Consider the following 20,721-nt stretch of genomic DNA (forward strand, 5'->3'; position numbering starts at 1 on the left):
TGTACGCGCTTTATAATTTGCTTTTTGAAAAACAGACGTCCGTCACTTCCTACTATAGCTGCCATGGTAACAATTACTACTTGTGTGCTTTTTTTAAATATAGGGAGAAATGAGCTGAGCAGAGGCATGAGACAAAAATCTATTCAATATAACCTGATATAATCCTGCATGTGAATTATTTTAGAAGCCACCGCAGTATTTCTTCTTCTTTTAAAACCTGTGACATTCCGTTATGCACTTGTCCTCCTCCACACACATTCTTGCACGCTCTGTCCGCGAGCGCTGAACATCCGAGGATGGAAACGAGTAGAAGCCCCGAACGCGTCACTTCCGGTGGAATATTCCAGCTTTTTGCGCATTGGTCTTTAAAAGGCTGCGTAGGTGACGCTTCTGCAACGTTGACAGGTAAACGTGCTACTGATGCCGCTGACAGAATAAAAAGTTACAACCTAAGAAGAAAAAATAGTAAGCTGACGGTAAACCTATAGAAAGAACGCGCAGTTCCTTAATTTGTGTGGCTACTTTCTCTACTCCGTGGCATCCATTCCAGGTAAAGTGCTATAAAATGATAATCTCACATTAAGGCAAAATGTCATTTTTAAAGTGAAAAGGAATTTTATTGTTTGTGACGCAATCGCGCCCCTTAGATGATTTGTATTTGCACACGTCTGCAATTGTAAAACGGTTGGCGCTAATGCAGCGAGTGGCAAATATTTGGAGAAGGGTAGAAATGACGCAGTGGGTGTTCAGCCAGATGGGAATTATTTAACAGTTTGGGTCCAGGAAAAAAGTCGAATACTTGGTGCCATCTTATTATTATTATAATTATTATTGTGTGAAGGCGATGGCCTTCACACATATGTTATTCTACACCATTCTCTATTATTATTATTATTGTGTGAAGGCGATGGCCTTCACACATATGTTATTCTACACCATTCTCTATTATTATTATTATTATTATTATATTCTTCTTCCACATAATTCATCCGATTCACTCCGTTCCACTTTTGACGTATTCCAAATATTCACGAGATGAGCGCTTCCATTTTTCTCGTTCCGAAAATTTTCCGATTTCGCAAAATTCGCGAATTTACGACAAATTTTTCCCCATTCATTCTTAATGGCAGATTCGATATTTCACATTTACGTCATTCCACTTTTAAATTCACCTGATTCAGCACATTCAAGCCACATTCGGAATGATTCTCGACATTTCCAAAATTGCCAAATTCAACAATTACACGTTTTCACGTTAAAATTTTCTACAAAATTTCACGAAATTTCGTTTTTCACCTCTATTTTTCAACCGATTCAACCCATTCCAATTTTCAACTGTTCATCTTTTGCCTGCCTATTCCACAACTTCTCACCTACCAAAAATTCCAAAATTTCAAATTTGAAATTCAACCAAATTCTCCAAAATTTTGTTTTTCTACTCTAATTTCTACATTTTTCAAACGATTCAACTCATTCCAACTTTCAACTGTTCATCTTATCCTACCTATTCCACAACCTCCCATTTACCAAAAATTCTAAATTTGAAATTCAACCAAATTTTTCAAAATTTCGTTTTTCTACTCTAATTTCTACATTTTCAACCGATTCTACCCATTCCAACTTTCAACTGTTCATCTTTTGCCTACCTATTCCACAACTTCCCACTTATCAAAAATTCCACATTTTCAGATTTTAAATTCAACCAAATCCTCCAAAATTCCACCAAATTCTCCAAAATTCCATTTTTCACCGCTGTTTTCTACATTTCTCAGGTAATTCAACTCATTTCAACATCATTCGGCATCATTCCCCAACAAGTGATTCAAAGTCTTCGCCTTCACACGCAATTTCTCCAGAAATTGCATTTTCTAGTTATTATTATTATTATTAGTAGTAGTAGTATTAGTATTATTATTATTATTATTATTTGTCACATTGTCTTCCAGCTGCTGTGATTCGGGGAAAGTCATGCTCCTGTTGACATCATCCTCCGGTAGGTCCAGTGATTATTCATAAATCTAATCTCGATTAGCGTGCTCTCGTCTATCCAATCTGGGGATTTGTTTTGGTTGAACTGAATAAAATTGGATGGGAGTTAGTAAATCTGCATGTATTTGTGATGTAATCCGTGAATTGTATAGCCTTGCATTTGCGTGTTGCCGTTGTATTAGCTGCAGTAAATTTTATGTAATGGTTTCCGTTTTTTAAATTATTATTATTATTCCTGTTGTTTTTTTTGCACCCCCCCCCCCTTTTTTTTTTAAAGTGTTACAAGGTAACGTTGTAGGGTTATGCAACATGGGACTATTTGCACTCATGACGCAGCAATTCAGATGTAGAGACAAAATTGGCTGAATCTGTTTGGAGTCTGTGCCCAAATTTATTTTGAATGTAATTCAAACTGTGACATTTTTATCCCCAAATTCAATTCAGTAAAGTTAAAAGCATGCTGTGAGTTAAAAAGTATTTTTTGGCTGTGTGCTTTTGTCTCATTCACTGTTTTCTTTCAGATGAAGAGTCTCTTGAACTGCCCCGCCTTTGGAATCACGCGAAATTCAGGGTGAAACTTGATATACGGGTTGCTATAATGCAACATTTAAATCTATATTGTAACTTTTGAAGTCATGATCTGAGCACACTGTCTTGGATGGTACTATGACATGAGAGAAAGCGGTTTAAAAAAAAAATCGATTGAGAACATTTATTTATGGGGCAAAGACAGTTTTTTCGGCCAGTGTAAACTGGTGTCAGCTTTTGTTCCATCTGGCTGACTTAATGTTGATGAGCTGTTATTATAACCAGTAATACCAACTTTTGTGTCATTGTAACACGACTTCAAAATTAAGTTAAAAAGCAGACATATTAGACACTGAACCGACGCAGGAAAGCTTTTTCTACTTTAAAATCGATGCTTCACAGGCATTTGTCAATAGACTGGATCCATTAGCTGCTGCCACATTGTCTGAGGTCACCACTTTTGATTGGCACGAGCAGACAAATTGATCTCACGTCTGGTATGTGTCAATACAGTTGTTGCAATTTACACTGTCACTGTAGCTACCTAAATGTAGTTACCTCAATGTTTGTGTGTGTGTGCGCATGTGCATGCGTGTGTGTGTGTGCTGAAAAAAATAAATACTGAATTTGTTTAAATGTCAGCACGGTGGACAACCAATTAGCACATTCACCTCACATTGCACAGGTCGTGGGTTCAAATCTGGTCTCTGGCTTTCCTGTGTGAAGTTTGCATGTTCCCCCCCCTGCCTGTTTGGGTTTTGTCCCAATGCTCAGTGGCCTAGTGGTAGTCTCCACCCTGAGACTGGAAGGTTGTGGGTTCAAACCCCGGTCGGGTCGTACCAAAGACTATAAAAATGGGACCCCTTGCCTCCCTGTTTGGCACTCAGCATTAAGGGTTGGAATTGGGGTGTTAGATCACCAAATGATTCCCGAGCGCGGCACCGCTGCTGCTCACTGCTCCCCTCTCCCCCAGGGGATGGATCAAAATCACAGGGGGATGGGTTAAATGCAGAGGACAAATTCCACCACACATAGATGTGTGTGTGACGATCATTGGGACTTACACTTTTTATCTAGATTGAAGACTCTAAATTGTCCGTAGGTGTGAATGGTTGTTTGTCTGTTTGTGCCCTGCAATTGGCCGGTGACCAGTTCAAGGTGTACCCCGCCAAAAACAGGTGGTTTAGGCTTTAACACAGTGTTTCCCAACCACTGTGCCGCGGCACACTGGTGTGCCGTGAGAGACGTTCAGCTGTGCCGTGGGATTGTCCAATATTAATTACGGAGCGCATTGTAAACAGGATCGCCAAACCACTGGTCAGTTCGCGCAAGGCCTGGTCAACCACTTGCTCATCGTGCATGTGTGGAGAATCGGAGAATCTTGATATTTCATATTGTGTCGATCTGATTGTATTGCATCGGCACAATCACAATCACTTTAAATAGTTTATTTCTTACACCGTCTAAAACCTTTTTAAAAAACTGTCACTTTTATTTAAAAAAAGGAATACAATTTAAAGAATACTTAGTATTTATTTCTATTAAATTATTCGACTCTCCATACATATATAGGATTAGGACTGTACGTGTTTCGTTGTAATATAACTGATTTTAATATAGGAGCTTAACAGACTTTTGTTGGCGGTGTGCCACGAGATTTTTTCCAACGAAAAGGTGTGCCGTGATTGAAAAAAGGTTGGGAAACACTGCTTTAACACACCTGCAACCCTTGTGAGGATAAGTTTGGAATGGATTTGATCATGCTACAGTTGCACATGATTAAAATGAGCTAAGTTAACATAATTTTCCCCATTTCAAAACAGTATTAGAAAAAATGTGTTAATCATGTGCAACCTACATGTTTGGTGTAAAATCAAACAACTTTTTTTTTCAGTGGCGTGTGCATGATATATTTTTGGGCGAGCCACTTGATCATGTTTGACTGCACATTTGTAAAAAAGAATACGTTTTAGTATCCACTGTATGGTCAGTGTCCATCCAATAAACACACATCTTAAGTGATGCTCGGTTTTATACAGCGTGACATTTATTTTCTAGTAGAAAAAACAAAATTCTTACTTTCCACTGCTGAGCTTCGGCTCGGCCTGGGCGAAATGGTTTAAACACACTAAGGTCAGCCGGCATAGTCGGTTTTAACTTTAGTCTTCAACGTTCACCAAGATGGCTTCTAACTGCTGCTGTAAAATGCTGGCAGGTCTCTTCCAGTGCACCAATAAGTTGTTTGTCAGTGATCAAGCCCTGGGACTACAGATCAAGGAGTTTGCTCGTAGAAATGCTGCTAACGCCCTCTCCGTTGCCAACATGCTCATGGGCATGGCCTCCATCCTCAGCAGTCTTAATGGGTGAGTCGGCACATCTGCAATAATAATAATCCAATGAATTGCTGGACTCCTTGGAACATTTATATATCCTCTTGCATGTTGCTCCCTCTTTTGTTCAGGCAGCATCATGCAGCATGTTGGCTGATTCTGATCGGGTACCTGCTGGATTTGGCAGATGGAGCTGTTGCCAGGCGACTTGGCGCCTGTTCCGCCCTGGGTATGTGGAGTGTTGACGTCGATAGATTGCCAAAGATCAACTTCAAATGGAGCATTGGCCAGGCTCTTTGCTCAGCGCTTTGTTGGACTTTTCAGTTTGGCAAAACACAAAGTTCCCTGCTAATGGAGACTAAGCTGATGAATCATTTGGATTGTTTTGCCAAGTCATTAATGCAGAAGGAGCAATGAGAAAGAATGCCTATTGCTTTTGAATAATGCGATGCACATTCAAGTCCAGGTTTAAACAGAAGGTTCTTTATAAGGTGGAATCATTGAGGTTAAAGGTAAAATATATAACGTATCTGGTTATGTGAGTGCTGTTTTACAAGTTCAATGAAAGAAAGTTCATCACTTTGTCCATGCCTTGGACAAATGTGAGATTAATGTAGTGTATTTATGAGCATTTTTGTGAACGTGCTCATTCTGGCATGTGAACGGTTTTTGAATGACAGTTCATTTTTGTGGAAGAGCAGTGGCGAAGCTAGAAGAGGGGCCACTGGGGCATTGGCCTCCCCTGAAATATGTTTCCCCCCCCCCCCAGGTGCCAGGTTGAATAATTGACTTTTGAATTTTGGGTGTTATGTGATTTTTCCAGGAAATATTTTCCATATTAATCAACATTTTCAGAAGAATTTGGGGGTTTGTTAAAAAAAAAAAAAAAAAGCGATATCTTTGGCCATTCCTTACTTTTCCGTTCGACTTCTCGGGAAATTCTGGTTGAACACACAAGCCTGCACCTGTTGAGAAAGAAACACGCCGAAGCACGTAATGTTAAAGATACGATATAGATTTGGAAACTTTTGGTTGCTCAACCTCGTAAATGTGTACCCGGCGGGGAAACTATCTTACCTAGGCAGCCACAAAAAACATGCATCTTCATACCTTTCCCCTCACATGGGACAAGCTTTGAATTTTCTCATTTTAAAAGCTCAGCACTTCAGTCAACCTCTCACGAGTCACAATAACCAAAAGCCCATAATAGCTCCGAGGTGCATCATCCGTTGTCGGCTGCGCAGGTCAGGGACATTTTTGTCTGCCGTGTTTTTCTGCATGACTTTGCAGGTGAATGTTGTTTTGCCCGTCACGTATTTTGTTAAATGAATTTTGTGATTAGGTCGACTAATTCCACTGCATCGCCTCTCAATTGTTCATCTTATCCCATCGCTTTGTTTTCCGCGCATATTTGAAATTGCTAAAATGGTTGACCCTGGGCTTTCGGAATGCCACCTCATTCATTCCAGCTGCGTCCCCGACTCACCTCTTCCTCGTCTGCTCAAATGCATACTCGCTTCTCCTGAGAGATAAAAGGGACAAGCCCGCGGGTTAATGTTGTTTGCTGAATGGCCGCTGACTCTGAAATTCCCACATTGCGGATGACCGTGCAGAACATTTTGTTCAAGAAATAGCAGCAATTGTTTCATTCAGTTCACTTTTGTCCCTCTGTTGTTACTCTCAAGGTGCAAAACTGGATGATTTTGCAGATTTCACAACATTTGGGATTGCCACATCCCTGCTCCTGAGGACACCTGCCCTGTTGGATAACATCCTGTGCATGTGTTACGTCCTCTCGGTTTTTATTCGCCTCTGTTTCTTCTCCAGTGGTGAGTCATATGTGATATCTGAAGGGCAAATGTGTGCCTCTTCTTTTTTGAGGCTGTTATGGATAGACTGACAGATGAGATTAGACTAGAATGCACATGGCATTGTGGAGCAGGTGGAAATGAGATCAGAGAAGATAAGCTGCACAGAATATATGCGCATGAATAAGACGGGTGAAGGAGGAAGGCAACTGGGAGAAGCAATAGAAAGGGTGGAATACTTTAAATGCTAGATCTTAACAGTCTGCATTGGCAGAGATGAAGATGCTGAGGTTCTCCCACGTTTGCGAATCCCTAAGCTTGAGTCTTGCTCTTCTTGGTCTGCAGGGATCCCATTCATGTATCGCGGACTGCCCTGCATCTACTCCTCGGGCGTCCTAGCTAGCGTCTCACTGCTGTCGGGCAACAACACGAACATGCTGCGAGTCACTGCTGTGGCCATGATCCCCTTCATGATTAGTAGTCACACCTTCTACCCTCACGACCAAGTGTTGGAGTCTCAAGCCTGGAAGAAAGTTGTCTATGCTGGAGGTAAGGTTTGTCTCATTGCTAAGGCCTTTCGAACTCCTAAAATAGTGCAATAAGAATAAGGAGGGAGTTTTTACACACAGTTTTGCAAATGAATTACTGCTCTGTTTAAAATATAAAAATCTGATTTAACATATGGGGAATGTGTTGAATCAATCTGTGCTCCGTCGCTTTGATATTCACTTGATACCTTTCTTGAGTATGATCTTAACTATCCTGTCTTAACTCAAATCTGTATCTCTCTCCCCCCCACCTCCCGCCTTTCATTTCTCGATTTAGGAGTGGTCATGTTGTTCTGCTCGTTCTTCCTCCTCCCTTGTGTGTACTACCTACTGTGGTGTATCTCCTATATTTTGTTCCCAACATCCCTTTGGAGCAGTAAAGTGTAAAAGCGAGAATGTTGGCCACTTCCAGACTGCTGCTAGCTGCTCTGGAGGATCCAAGAAGCTCATTTCCCACAAACACTGCAGTATTTAGCACTACTACTTACCTTTAATTGTTGGATGTAATGCCTCGTAGGGAGAGAATCCATACGAGAACTGTGTACTGATGGGAGTAACTTGTGCTTTTCACTCAAGGTGAATAAGAAAAGTTTTGAAATTTTAGATGTACAGTGGGGCAAAAAAGTATTTAGTCAGCTACCAATTGTGCAAGTTCTCCCACTTACAAGATCAGAGATGCCTGTCATTTTCATCATAGGTACACTTCTATTGATTTATGTGTACAGTATTCACATCAAGATGGTTCACTTAAAGTAGAAAAATCCCATTCGTCAAAGCTATCTTTATTACAGAAGTAAACGGCAAAAAATCTAAAAATTAAATCAAAAAAAAATCTGAAAAAATGTAGCATCTAAGTCAGGTGTCTCTGTTGCGACTAGTAATAAACCACCACACCCGAGGTAAAACAACCAATTAGAGAACGAAGGCGTGACTTGAGCATTTGTTGCACACTCATAACGGGCCCAGCCTACGCAGGTAACGCATAAAGTAAATGTTTTTATTTGGAGTTTTATTTTTCAACGTTCAAGTCATGGCAGTTTTAACTAATATGACAATGTGTTTAGTTTTTTTCAAAATTGAAACGTCGGATGTCAACATTCTCACATTAGTTTTTTTTTCTTGTCTTACTGGAAGTGAACTGCTTTCTCCCCTGCCATCAGTGATTTAGGGACATGCAAAATTTAGATTTCTTGTAGTCTCTGTTTTAGGAGGATTCTGAACTGTAAATACATTGGATTGTTCGAATGTCGCACTCTCTGACTTCAACTGGACAGTATTCAGTGTTTGGTTTTATCATGAGTGACATTTGAAGAGAGAGTGAACTGATCAGAAACTTGATGCAAAAAAAAAAAAAAAAAAAACAGCAACAGGCTACCTGACTTCATTCCGCTACACTATTCATGCACAAAGTTTAAAAGTTTATCCTTCACATTGCTTTGTGGAAGGCTTCAGTCAACTTCATTAGTGTTCAATTTTCTCTTGAAACTTTTGAAACACAAAAAAATATTCACTCATAAGGTTGTGACTTGGGTTACTCACACTGTTCTGTCTTGTTGATGGCTTTATAGATAAAAAAACAAAACAAAAGGCAAAAATCTACCGAGTTAACAATAGAATTTCCATAGATATATTTATTATTCAGATTTATGTGGATGTTGTCTGACAATATTTGAAAAGTAAAATATCCATATGGCACTTTGCCATGCAACATTGTTTGCTGTTGGTCAATACATTATTTAAAATGTAGACATACTTGTAAACAAGATAAATTGCATTTAGTACAGATTATAAATACAAGTATAACCACATTTATTCATGGAGGTTTTGGAGTTAAATCAGCAAGAACTTTTAAATGACTGAACCATATTGGATTTAGCTGATTATTAATTGATAAAGCTTTTGTTGTATACACTGTTGCAAACTCATGTTTAATCCATCTGCAGAAGTGGCTGATACTGCAAAACATAATTAAAAAGAAAGTACCCAAATACAATAGGTTTGTATATTATTAATACTATTGTTATTAATCTGCAGAATCTTGTAGAATCTAGTAGTTGATTTGAATGCCAGAAAAGTGCACCACTGTACCAGCAAATTCACGTAATGGGAATGTGTGTATTGATTATCTATTGTGAGCCGTGTCTTGTCACCGTGGGATAGCGGGGTTTCTTTGTGTGTCTTTGGCATGTGGAGAAATTGACAATAAAGCTGACTTTGACTTTGTAATGTGTGAACTGTAACCAAATGCACTCAGGCAATATCTGTACATCCATTTTCTATACTGATCTGTTAAAGGTCACAGGGATCTGCCATCAGTCACAATGCAAAAATAGTAACAGAGATGGAATGGGGTTGACTTGAAGAGGAAATGAGCACCCAATAAGTAGGTATTAAGAATGGCAGCTCAGCAAACAGAAGATTTTGTTATTAATATTGGCAGTGGGATAAGTTCAGCTCCTGTGTGACCCTGAGCAGATAATGTCACTCGTTTGTCATAAGTTATCACTGGGCAAACTTGCTGCCTCACATAGTGGACAAAGATTAGCTAAAATAGCATGAACTCATGCAAACAAAACCACGAGGATTATTAGACAGGGTTAGACTAACCAACATAAACCCTAATTTGAACACTAAACCTACGTTGAAACTCTAAGTAACCATCCTAAAGCGTACTCTAAAAATCTCACCCTAGTTTTGAACCCATCTTTGAAACTCTAACCCTAATTTGAAACCCTACCAAAAACAATAAAACAAGCCTGTTTTGACAAAGCAAACAGTAGAAAGTATAAGCAAAGAATGAATTTTGAAATATTTTTTTTATGTTTCAAGTACTGTACAGTAAAAAAATATTAAAGCAGAGCAATGAACAATACATGTAAATAGATAAAATACCCAGGATTTGAGACCAATAAAACAAAAAACATAGATATGTTTTTTTTAAAAACGGCGGGTTAATTGGTCACAATCAGTAGTCACGTATGTATTTATATTTCAGTACTTCCTATCATTGATTATGTATCAATGAAGTCCGGTGATTGTAATATCCACTTGTAACCACTAGAGGGCAGGCTTTCATAGAAAAAGAACGCTCATAAACTCTAAGCTATACCGATGGCATAAAATTGCAACACGTCATGCAAGACTCTGTTGGTCACTTTGCCAATTCCTCAGCGATTATGTGTAAACTTTATCTGTCCTTACTCAAATACACATTTCCCCGCGGCAACTTAGCCTCGTTTCTCACAGAGTAACGAAACGTCAAAAAATGTCAGTCACAAAAGTCCCGCCTTCTCCTCTTCGTCATTGGTTGAACCATTTGCCTTCGACTCCCACCCCTGACTACTGATTGGACAGAAGAGCCTCTAATCACGATGCTACACGGAACAAGCCTGGTGGGGGGAAAAAAAGTTATGAAGTATAATCGGATCATGGCCCGTGCGTGTTCCCATGAATGTTTTGTTTCGTACAAAATGTTCAGTGCATGTTGAGGAGTCGTGCAGTCGCCTAGCGTTGAACACATGGACGAACGCCTGGGAAAGAAAAGAGCGCAATTCTCCCTTGTCTGAGAGGAGGGACAGGTATGTTTTTCCGTTTCCAAGGACTGCGTTGCTGATGTCACCGCGGAGGAGGAGGGCACCAGACAAGGACAGGTGCGCAGCGTAAAGTTGCATATCCAGTCTGTTTGGATCGAGCTGGGAAACAAACAGCTGATACGGTGATCCGTGTTTTGACTGCAATTTCATCAACTTGGCCGACGAATTCCTGATTTTTGGGGGGATCGCGTTTGAAACGAGGAAAACTACCGGGCACTCGCCAAGTCCGCTTTGCACGGTTATATTGGAGTTCAACCGAGGGAAAAAAAAAAAAGCGAAGGCCCAGTTGTGTTTCGTGTGTGCACAAGGAGGGGGTGTGGGGTTGAGACACCCCAGTACCCGAAACGACACTTTCCGTCTCTATGCGACACTGACGCAGCCGGTTGGCCTCGCATGCAAAGAAGTGATGCGCAAGTGATCCAGTGGAGCGACCGACCACCTTCGATGTGTAAGAGACCACTTATCATCGAAGTGGAATATGACATTTGACTTGTACAATCTGCAATGATTCCCCGGTGCGTCACTGCGTCTTAGCACCACCAGCCGCCTTCAAGGACGATCGTGTTCGGACTGCAAAAAGAGCATCCAACAATGTCCAAGACGCTCAAAAAGAAGAAGCATTGGTCGGCGAAAGTCCAGGAATGCGCTGTATCGTGGGGGGGATCCGGCGACCTGGTCACGGTGGTGGAGGTGCGTGGCGGCGCCGAGCAGGGGGAGTTCCCCTATCTCGGCCACATTGCAGCCGAGGCAATGGTGTGTCACGCCGGAAGACTCCCTTGCAGCGGGGACGTGCTCCTGGAGGTCAACGGCACGCCGGTGAGCGGACTCACTCACCGGGACACGTTGGCTGTCATCCGCCACTTCCGAGAGCCCATCCGCCTGAAGACAGTCAAACCAGGTGAGTGCGCCTTTTGATGTGTGTGTTTGTGTGTGTGTGAGAGAGTTCGGAAGCTAAAGGTCACTTCCATGTTTTCAGCATCTGTTTTTGCTGCAGTACGCTCCCGAACACGCGCGTGCATGTGAGAGAGCGAGGCTACATCTGGCAGCACTGCCACATCAGCTCGCCGACCTTTGTCTGAACTCATTTTGTAATCTTCTTTGCATCCATGCACGGACATTGCTATTGAGATGATTCCGTGCTGTGTGGAGAGACACTCACGCGGCACTGTTTATATCTTGACGTATGAGTTTGATTTCATTCCATGCCACACTCGGTTCCCTATTGAAATGAATTGAAAGGACATTAATCCCTCAAAATACAAGATGAGTCTCATTCCGTTATCTTCAGTGACGTGCAGTGATTTTCAGGCATGTTCTACTGTAGAGGCGGATACAAAAATATAAACCCAAAATAAGAGTGATCTTTATACAGCATTTCAATTTTTATGGAAACAGACTGAGCGTTGTATGTTGACGTACATGTGTCTTGTCAGTGGTGTTGCTTTGGCAACTTTGTCTCCACACGGCGGAGAAAAGACAAGGAGATCTGTCAAACTGATGAAATTACCCCACGCGTAAATCATGGGGCTGTTGTATTGATACAGAAAGATATTTTGATAAGCTTTTATCAACACTGTCTGGAAAAAGTAGCAAGCTGTTTTGCGGCCACAATTTCACAATGTGGCCATAGCTGCCTCTTGTGACACGCTACAGGAATGTGTAAATGGCTGATTTGTCTGCTCGGTGTTGTGCAAGCAAGTTGTAGCACCATGGCAAATCTAAATCCAAACCAACCCGTTGGGCCGACATTCCTTTGTGCCTCAGGGCGTAACCACGGTCACATGCTTTGCCGTGTTTACATCCACGCGTACCTGTTGATAGTGGTTCTTTAAAGTCTCATCTGGGGAAGATGGCAAGATTTCATCGCAATGCAACTGTTATTTTTTTTTGGGTGTAATGTTACAAATCCTGCCACAAGTTGTCTCAGAATATTTAGGACTGACATCAGAGGCTGTTCAACACAACCTGCTTTGAATGCATTGTTTTGGAGTCTGACTATATACTCCAGGCTTTTTGATTGTTGGAAAGGAGTTTTAGAATTGTGGCTTGACTTCATCTGGGCGGAGTTGACACTTAAAGCACTCAAACGTTGCGCAGTCAGAAGCATCTTGCGTTAAGTGGCTTACAGTAAATACACATCCATAGATGATGCAGTAAGGGAGAACACTTAAGTCATTTTGTATTCTTACAACGTGTTCATAGGGGATGGTTAATCAGCAATATAACTCCAGTTTGACAAGTTCATATGGGCTTCTCTGTTCCCCCTGTGGGTCCCCACTGTGTGTTTATATCTCAGTCTCTTTTCTCATGATTAATTCAAGCCTCATCTTTCATTTATGGCTGCCTGATGCTGAGATGAGGTGGCTCAAAATGATAGCACCCTGGTGGAGAAAGAAATGTTTTAAAGTTGGGAGAGAGGATAAATTACGCAGCATGTTTTGCTCATGTACAGGAAAATGAGAATCTGACAAAAAAGCGTGTTGTGTTCATCCTGCTTTCTGTAAATCTTTGAGTTGTCGTAGTTGCAATTTTTTTTTATTGTTTATTTCAAACGTGTCTGTAGCTGTCAGTGAGTTGGGCCGACCTAATTTTACAATTTTCTGTGAATTTTAGACATTTTGTTCTCTTCTCAACTGTCATTATTGCAGTTTAACATGAGTCTCTCAATACCATTAATCTGAGGATTGCTTTATTATTGTAATATGGCAACCAGAACTTTTTTTGATTTATTTATTTTTTTTTCCTCCACACTTTTTTGGATGCGACTACTTTAAAGATGGACATAATTTGTTCCGGTTTAGACTTGTTGAAGTTGCTGCTGTCGAGCAAGCTATCAATTTAGTGTGCGGATTTACCAACAGTTCTCACATTACACATCGAGCAATTTAAAGACTAGAACTAACCTAAGAAGCATGTGCGAGAGAACTTGCTAGCTACTCCAAAAGTTCCAACGTAGGTTCAAAGATTGTTCAAGTTAGTAGATTTGATTTTGATTCAAATTCAAGTTCTTACAATGTGTTTTTGTGCCATCATTTGAGCCCAAATCAGGAAAAAAAAAACACATTTAAATGATTCATGTCATTGTCGCTGTTGTGCAAATGTTTTGAAATGATATCCAGCCAAGATAATTGAGGTAACGGATTGATCAAATGAAGCTGTGACGGTTGTGAGGGAATAACGGAACAAGGTGGGCATAAAATAGATTTTTTTTTCTCCCCCTAGTCTTCTTGTCATCCCATAATGAGTGGAAGCTAGTGGCAGAGTAAGAGCTTGCTCCTTTTTGTGCAACATAGATTGGCAGACTAGAGAAGTCACGGAAATGAAGATCTATGATTCAATAGACGGGTGCAGATGTGGACAGAGCCTTGCGGCGAGCAGGTAATCTTGACAGCTGATTGAAGTGAGATTCTTCCCAATGCGCAGTCACGGCACGTCGAGTTGGGCCCATCTGGTGTCTTGGTTTTCTGGCCGTCACCAGCAGAGACAATAAGCAAAACGGTATTGCTGCTGCTGTCGGATTCCCGTGTAAGATATTCCTATATTGAGGGAAGTGATGCACACCGAGGATTGCAGAGTTACGTACGAGATAACGGAGATCATTATTAATCTCAGAACTGGGGTGCGATTATGCTGCCATTAATCATCAATCAACATTTCTTGTTAGAGCATTCACTCGTCTCAATCCAATTGTCCCTGAAAGCCTCTTTAAGTTAAAGATAAAAATAAATCTGGAGTGTTTCCGTGATTTTCTTTTTAAAAGCGTCACACATAGGGACAGAAAGATGTTTGTGTTTTGAGATGAGTCTGCTGCTTGCGCCACATTAATGGATTAGCTACATTATTTGATGTATTTTAATTTTTGTAAAGAAGTGCTGCATGGAGGTGTGCCTCTCACCCACTTTTAGACATGGGGCTCAATAAGTGGCCACCACCTAACTCCGGCCCTTGTGGGAACATTTTTAAGATGGATAGAAGATAAAACGACGAAATTTCAATTAATTGCATGTCATACCTAATTGCTGTACAGTAATTTTCAGCATTTCAGTCTGCGCCTCATCAATCGCCCTGTAAAGTAGGCGTGACGGAACTCTGTCTATTCATTATAAACCCAACTCAATGAGTTGGTAATATTAATTGTATAGGCATTGTGTTGATGGAAACAGCAAGGTTTAACTAAAGCCGAGAGCTTACGTCTTGAATATACTACTGAAGTAGCAGCTCTGATATCTATTGGTAGCACATTCCTGAGCTGTAAAAACCTCCCTGTGATGCTTTGCTTAGCTGCCATGTGGTGATGTAGCCCAGCTGCTGCTTCTTGCTAAATCTCAAAGTGAAAACAAAAGCTTTCTGGTGTAAACACACCTGCCCACAATATGCTTGGCTGTCATTTCACTGGTGCTATGATCAGAGTCAACTAAATTTTGGTTCAGTGACTCCACAATAATAACATATTGCCTTGGGGAAAAGGCCATGTTTGCAATATGACAAATACTGTAAAAAAAAAAAAAAAATCATTCATGTTATGATAATTTGTTGAAAGAATATAAAGATTGCAACAAACATTTTTGATCACTCAGCCAATCCAAGCTACAAAAACAGCGCCGCATAATTATGAATGCAAAGTGTATACTCATGCTTGTTGGAAATGAGGTTCCTGAGTGGCCTCATTAGAATTCATGAACGTATGGCCAATTTGGTTTGTTTTGCTTCCAAGTCTTACTCGAAGGTGATTGATCATCAGAACCAATCTCGTCCCTATCCGCCATAGCGTCTGATCCTTTTCATGTAACTTGTGTATTTGACTCGCACGTGATTTATATGTCTCATTCGGGAAGAGTGAAAATGAGCTCGTCGGGGTCGGCAACTAAATTGTCATTCAGCTCTTGAGCGCTTTGTGTCATTTGGTGTTAATCAACCAATTTGAGAAGCTTCCTGCCCTCCATTGGTTATTGCTGCTCTTTAGTGAGTGTGAGGCTTGTGCGTAATTTATTTTCAAAGTAGATACACACATAGTGTCATTGTCCACAGGTTTTGGCGCCAGCTAAGCTGCCCTCCGGCTAGCTCCAGAGAACTTTGAGTAAATTGACACAGGAGGTCACATGTTTATTAGTCACGGTTAAAGAATGCGGAAGGACGTGCTACTGGTGATGTCACCGTGTTACAACCAGTGGAGGATCCTTGTACTGTTCTTGTTGACTTAGTTGAAAATATTGCTTGCGTTAAGTTGCGGGGCTTTTACAAATGACTCAACTGTTGCAGTGTGCTTGCTGCGTGGCTGATTGAGCATTCATCTGAGATTGAGAGTTATGTGTGGAATGCAGTTATTTTGAATTGTGAGACTGGTTTACACAATGCCAACAGTGTATTGTTACCAACAACTTATTGTCATTAAGTTCCGAGCCAACAATTGAAATGATTTACTATTTACAAAATCTTGGCTTATTTTGAACAAAGTTGTTTTCTTTAGCTTAAGGGAGTAAACAGTCAATTAAAAAAATATATATATAAAAATATATATAAAAATATGTTATTCAAAATGGTACAATTTTAATTCTAAACGAGCACATACTTTAAATTGCTATTTAACATGATGAATACGGTGGGAAAAATAATTTTAATGTGGTTGTAAAAGGAAGCAACTTTAGAGGAATCTGGTTGAACAGGTGGCAAAGAGGCACAGCCTGTTGGCTGTTTTGAATTTTTGCTGAAGGAAACTGAAAAGAAAAAAAGGCATTTTGGAATTGAAAGTATCTTTACATCTTACACTATTTGCTATGTGCATTTCAGGGGCGTCTATGCGTTTAGTCCATAGGTCTTTCGATTTATCCGACTTAATCTATCTCTTAATGCCACCACTATTATGTCCCGATTATAGAACACATCGAAATGAAAATGCAATATAACAGCATACAAATGTTCCACATACAGTTTAAAATCAATAGTGACTAATCATTAATAACAAGATAAAAATTCAAAAATACATCATGAGAGAGATGTTGATTATTAAATTTATTGATATATGCAGATCCCTACAGATGTGATTTGCTGGCTAAACATTTTTAATCCATGAATGGGGGGAAAAACGCAAAGGCTGTGGTGCACCTAGTTCTTCATTTGGGATCAATTTCAAACTAGATTGATTGAAGATCATTGCTAATACAGTATGTGCTTAAATTGCTTTTTGATGGTGACGGGCAGAGTAGATTGACATGCCAACAAATTAAGGCTGAAATCTGATTGGACCTAAAAAATAAAAATAGATTAGTAAATAATCCAACATACACATAGCAGATAAATGTGGAAAAAAAATGGAAGAGAATAGACTATTGTAATACATTAATTCATTGTCATGGACAATATATATGAATTGTAAATGTAGATCATTGCTTCTAATAATTTTTAGTCCAGGTGAGAAAATCTTGCTGTCAACGGATATACATACCAGCTTCATTATTTTCTTGCTTTCCAATATCTGATATGTAACTGCAATTTACAGCTAAATAGAAGCTCTACCATTACAGTCCCTATTGATTTTATTCTGTATCCCATTCAGGGATGTTAAAAGTATTGAACTCCATTGCTTCAAAGGCCAGTGACTGAAAAACATAACATTAATCATCCCACATGATCAAAAAATATTCCTCGAGATCAATACCTAATCATCACTACATTATACCCACGTGAAGCAAGAGTCCTAAAAAAAAAAAATCGAATTCGTTGCTTTTAGTGCTTTGTCATAACAGAATCTAAAAGTTCCCACAACATGGTCTGGTTTAGAAACAGCTCTTGTGGGTTTCATGGTATCTGACTTCCTCTTTACTGCCTTAGCAGAGCTGGACTGGAACGGGTTCATCTGTTTACAAGCACCAAAGTGACCAACACACACGTTTTGTTGACCTCCATGACCTCTCACAGCTGTCAAGCACAAGGCAGACCGTATAAGAGCCAGAATTAAAAGATCCGCATGCTGTGAAGCTTGGGAACTGCTATGTCGTCAGTCCCTCAGCTGCTATTATCTCACACACGTTTGTCTTTTGTGTGTGTGTGTGTTGCTGTCACGATTATGACGACACGCTGGGATTGTTTTGCTGCAGTAAATAATCTCTCCCAGTTGCTGCTTGATTCGCAGTTGAGGTCGTAAAAAGTTTTCCAGTCTATGCTTTTATCTGGTTTCAACAACCGGTTTCAATTTAGCGTCTGCATTTCGCAATTTATGATGCTTAATTCTTAAGCGCAAAGCATAATGTTAGCCTTTCCAAATGTAATGTGATGAAGTAAAATGAAAAACTGGGAACCAGTTGAGATGGATGTGACTAATGAGTTAGGGAGTCACCGAGGTTTACTGAGAGCTGGCTCGTGATTGGCTGTCTTTGACATCGTTTGACATGGCTGGCTAAAATGCCCACTCGAGGCTAAGCAAATTGCTTAACTTCAATAATGTGTTCAAACTGGCAACAGTCTTAACATGGACACTTCTGATTGTCTATTTTTAATATATTAGTATTGGCCGTTTTATATGCTAGCTTCAGTCAGATATTTTGCGGGGGATTTTCTTCTCGCAACTGCGATAATGGAAAGGAGACCTGCCAATCATTAAGTGTCCCTGCCTCCTGAATTCTTGTCAAAACAAGATAAGGAATGAAACCAACTGGGTATAGTCACCGCACATGCACACCAACACTATTGCCACTTAAAAACTACGACTTTCGAGTGATGCATTCGCTGACTTATTAACTTCGGCTCTGAGTCACATACGAATGAATGTTTGTCCTTTGTAGTGACTTGCTGGCATTCTGCCTTTGTGGCACTTCCAGTTTGCAACTTGCAATGTTCTTTCGTCTTGTCACTGAAACCAGAAACACTCCAACACAAAAATCAATCACTGGTTATTTTCAACCCTTTCTTACACAAGCTAGTCTGTGCCGTATTGATCTGTAATTATGATGCAATATATATGACAAAAACAACTTTTTAAATGACTATGTTGTTTTGTTTATCTGGGTGTGAGTCAGACCTTGTAAATATATTGGATACTGTTATTGATGTAGTGTTGCCCAAGGGTTTGTCTCAAGTAAAATCACTTAAGTTCGATCCCTGAAGGTTTTAATTTTTTTTTTTTATCCCCCAAAGGGAGGACATTATAAAGGAGACCATAGGCCTCATGAATGCTATAAAATTTCTTGGATTGCAGCATTACATATTTTGCTCATAACACTATGGCATTAAAAAAAAATTCTGTACATTCAGAGATTCCTCTATCAAATTAGCAGAAGCATGACAAAGGTAATTATGACCTGAGTACAAGGCACCAAAAGTTTTGATAATCGAATGGTACGTTCCAGAGATATTGAGCTTGTGTTATATTGCTGGTGTATTGCGTACAAAATCACTTGTTTCTACATTCACTTAGTGGCATAAAGCCTAATGAAGCACGACATTTTGGATAATGAGTAGCTGCGACTTTCAAGGAATATTCTAAATTGTCCTGGAATATCAGTATTTACGAAGATAGGGCACATTTTTAGGCGTCGATTGAATTTCCGCAGCTACAATTGATTCTTTCATTACCCTGCTATGGGGGAACTTTGTCTTCAATTTGCTTCAAGATGAAGCTAAAAAATTGTAGCTGTTTTAATAATAAGCTCATATGGGCTAAAATTGCGATTTACTGTACATGATGTAAAAAAAAAAAATTGTGACTTTAGTCACATGCTCATCCCACTTATCACATTGCTATTTACAGTACATGATGTAAAAGAAAAGTTTTTTGTTTTTGTAGTCACATGCTCATCCCTGCTACTGATTGTTTATTTATACTGTAAATCTTAATGTTCATTCAACAAACTGTGTATGTAGCTGTAAGAATTTTTCCTTTATTACTGGAAAACATTGCATTGCTCACTGTTTAGGCTTTTCAGGTCCTCAGTGCCCCATTTGTCCCAGCCATCTGTTTGTATAACCCACTTTATTGTCCATTTTATCACGATGCTGCAGCGAGCACTGTTGCGCCAGCATGAAAATTTATGACCAGCTTTGTCTCAAGCAAATAGCAGCGCGAGCCTAGCATCGGGAGTCGTGACACGAACAAGTCAGCGCTGCAGTCTCGGCTTGATGCTGCATGAAGCAAACCCCAAAGCTTGCGCCGAATCAACACTGACATGTTTTCACTTTAATTTTCCAGCTTTCATCTGCATTGTATATGGGTAGTTCTCAGAAACTCTGGTCCAATTGCATAGTCCAACTCTGACTCACTTTGAGAATCATTATTTTCGTACCTTTTAGGGATTTCACTGCTCCCAAGATTGGAGACATACTGCAGGGATAAAATAAACAACGTGGCTTTGCACTGTTGTTTGCGTGTGAATGGATTTTGAGTGGTGCTACTTCCTGTTTGTAAGATGCATATCAAGTGTGACATCCATTTTATTGGTAATGAATTAACAATAAAATAGACAAATTATTTCTCGTTCAGTTGCATCTACATACTATTTCTTTAATGTATTTGGACGAATCACAGTTCCACTGTTGGGATTAAGTATTTTGCGCATTTTTCATGTACATTGGTCACCATCGGGAGTTAATTTTCAACATTTGTACCGGTTTGCAACTGAATATCCTCACACGAAGGCAGTGAATGTTTACATGTAAAATTTATATTTTATATTTTCAATCTCTTGCAAACAAAATGGTTCATTTATTCAGTGATCATCGGTTGGATTCAAAACATATATCATGATGACCTGGTTTTGAACAAGTTTAATTTTAGGCTCTCTTGTCACATTCCTGGACCACACTTCAAGAGAACCATCCATATACTTGCAGACAATGTTTACGCTCAAGGTTTCCTAAAGGTCTGCTGAGACTCATTGGATGATCCAGCTCGGTTGCAAATGTCAAAATTGGCTGCTGGGTAAAATAAGGCGAC

The 20,721-nt window shown here is 39.9% G+C and overlaps 2 protein-coding genes across 9 annotated transcripts in view; both read left to right on the forward strand.

Annotated features, from left to right (window-relative positions):
- The first annotated feature begins 315 nt into the window (after positions 1-315).
- On the forward strand, positions 316-9,429 carry tmem269 (transmembrane protein 269). 7 transcript variants are annotated; one of them, XM_088368971.1, is made up of 9 exons: positions 340-550; positions 1,690-1,772; positions 1,947-1,993; positions 2,511-2,560; positions 4,733-4,880; positions 4,979-5,076; positions 6,533-6,676; positions 7,001-7,204; positions 7,481-9,429. In XM_088368971.1, the coding sequence occupies exons 5-9, from the start codon at positions 4,840-4,842 to the stop codon at positions 7,588-7,590; spliced, it is 597 nt and encodes a 198-aa protein (XP_088225097.1). In that variant the 5' UTR covers positions 340-550; positions 1,690-1,772; positions 1,947-1,993; positions 2,511-2,560; positions 4,733-4,839; the 3' UTR covers positions 7,591-9,429. The 7 variants fall into 7 exon arrangements, with proteins under 7 accessions (XP_088225095.1, XP_088225094.1, XP_088225093.1 ...); XM_088368968.1 differs by lacking the exon at positions 2,511-2,560 and having other exon boundaries at positions 338-550; XM_088368970.1 differs by lacking the exon at positions 1,690-1,772.
- A 1,158-nt stretch (positions 9,430-10,587) lies between these two features.
- The window catches only part of magi3a (membrane associated guanylate kinase, WW and PDZ domain containing 3a), a 56,140-nt gene continuing 46,006 nt past the window's right edge, over positions 10,588-20,721 (forward strand). Inside the window, exons 1-2 of one of the 2 annotated variants that reach the window (XM_088369634.1) lie at positions 10,591-11,244; positions 11,331-11,694. In XM_088369634.1, coding sequence (XP_088225760.1) covers positions 11,388-11,694 — 307 coding nt within the window. In that variant the 5' untranslated portion in view covers positions 10,591-11,244; positions 11,331-11,387. Of the gene's footprint in view, positions 11,695-20,721 lie in introns of both variants that reach the window. The other variant, XM_088369636.1, reaches the window with a different exon arrangement.

The sequence above is a fragment of the Syngnathus floridae genome, chromosome 2, assembly GCF_059516105.1.
Source record: "Syngnathus floridae isolate MCC-2025c chromosome 2, RoL_Sflo_1.0, whole genome shotgun sequence".
Lineage (NCBI taxonomy): Eukaryota > Metazoa > Chordata > Actinopteri > Syngnathiformes > Syngnathidae > Syngnathus > Syngnathus floridae.

What these genes read in the sequence shown, in the direction of transcription:
- tmem269 (XM_088368966.1), top strand. Translation starts at nt 4,699, where the DNA reads ATGGCTTCTAACTGCTGCTGTAAAATGCTGGCAGGTCTCTTCCAGTGC. An exon ending in ATCCTCAGCAGTCTTAATGG is followed by an intron (nt 4,881 to 4,978) that starts GTGAGTCGGCAC and finishes TCTTTTGTTCAG; the next exon opens with GCAGCATCATGCAGCATGTT. An exon ending in TGGCGCCTGTTCCGCCCTGG is followed by an intron (nt 5,077 to 6,532) that starts GTATGTGGAGTG and finishes GTTACTCTCAAG; the next exon opens with GTGCAAAACTGGATGATTTT.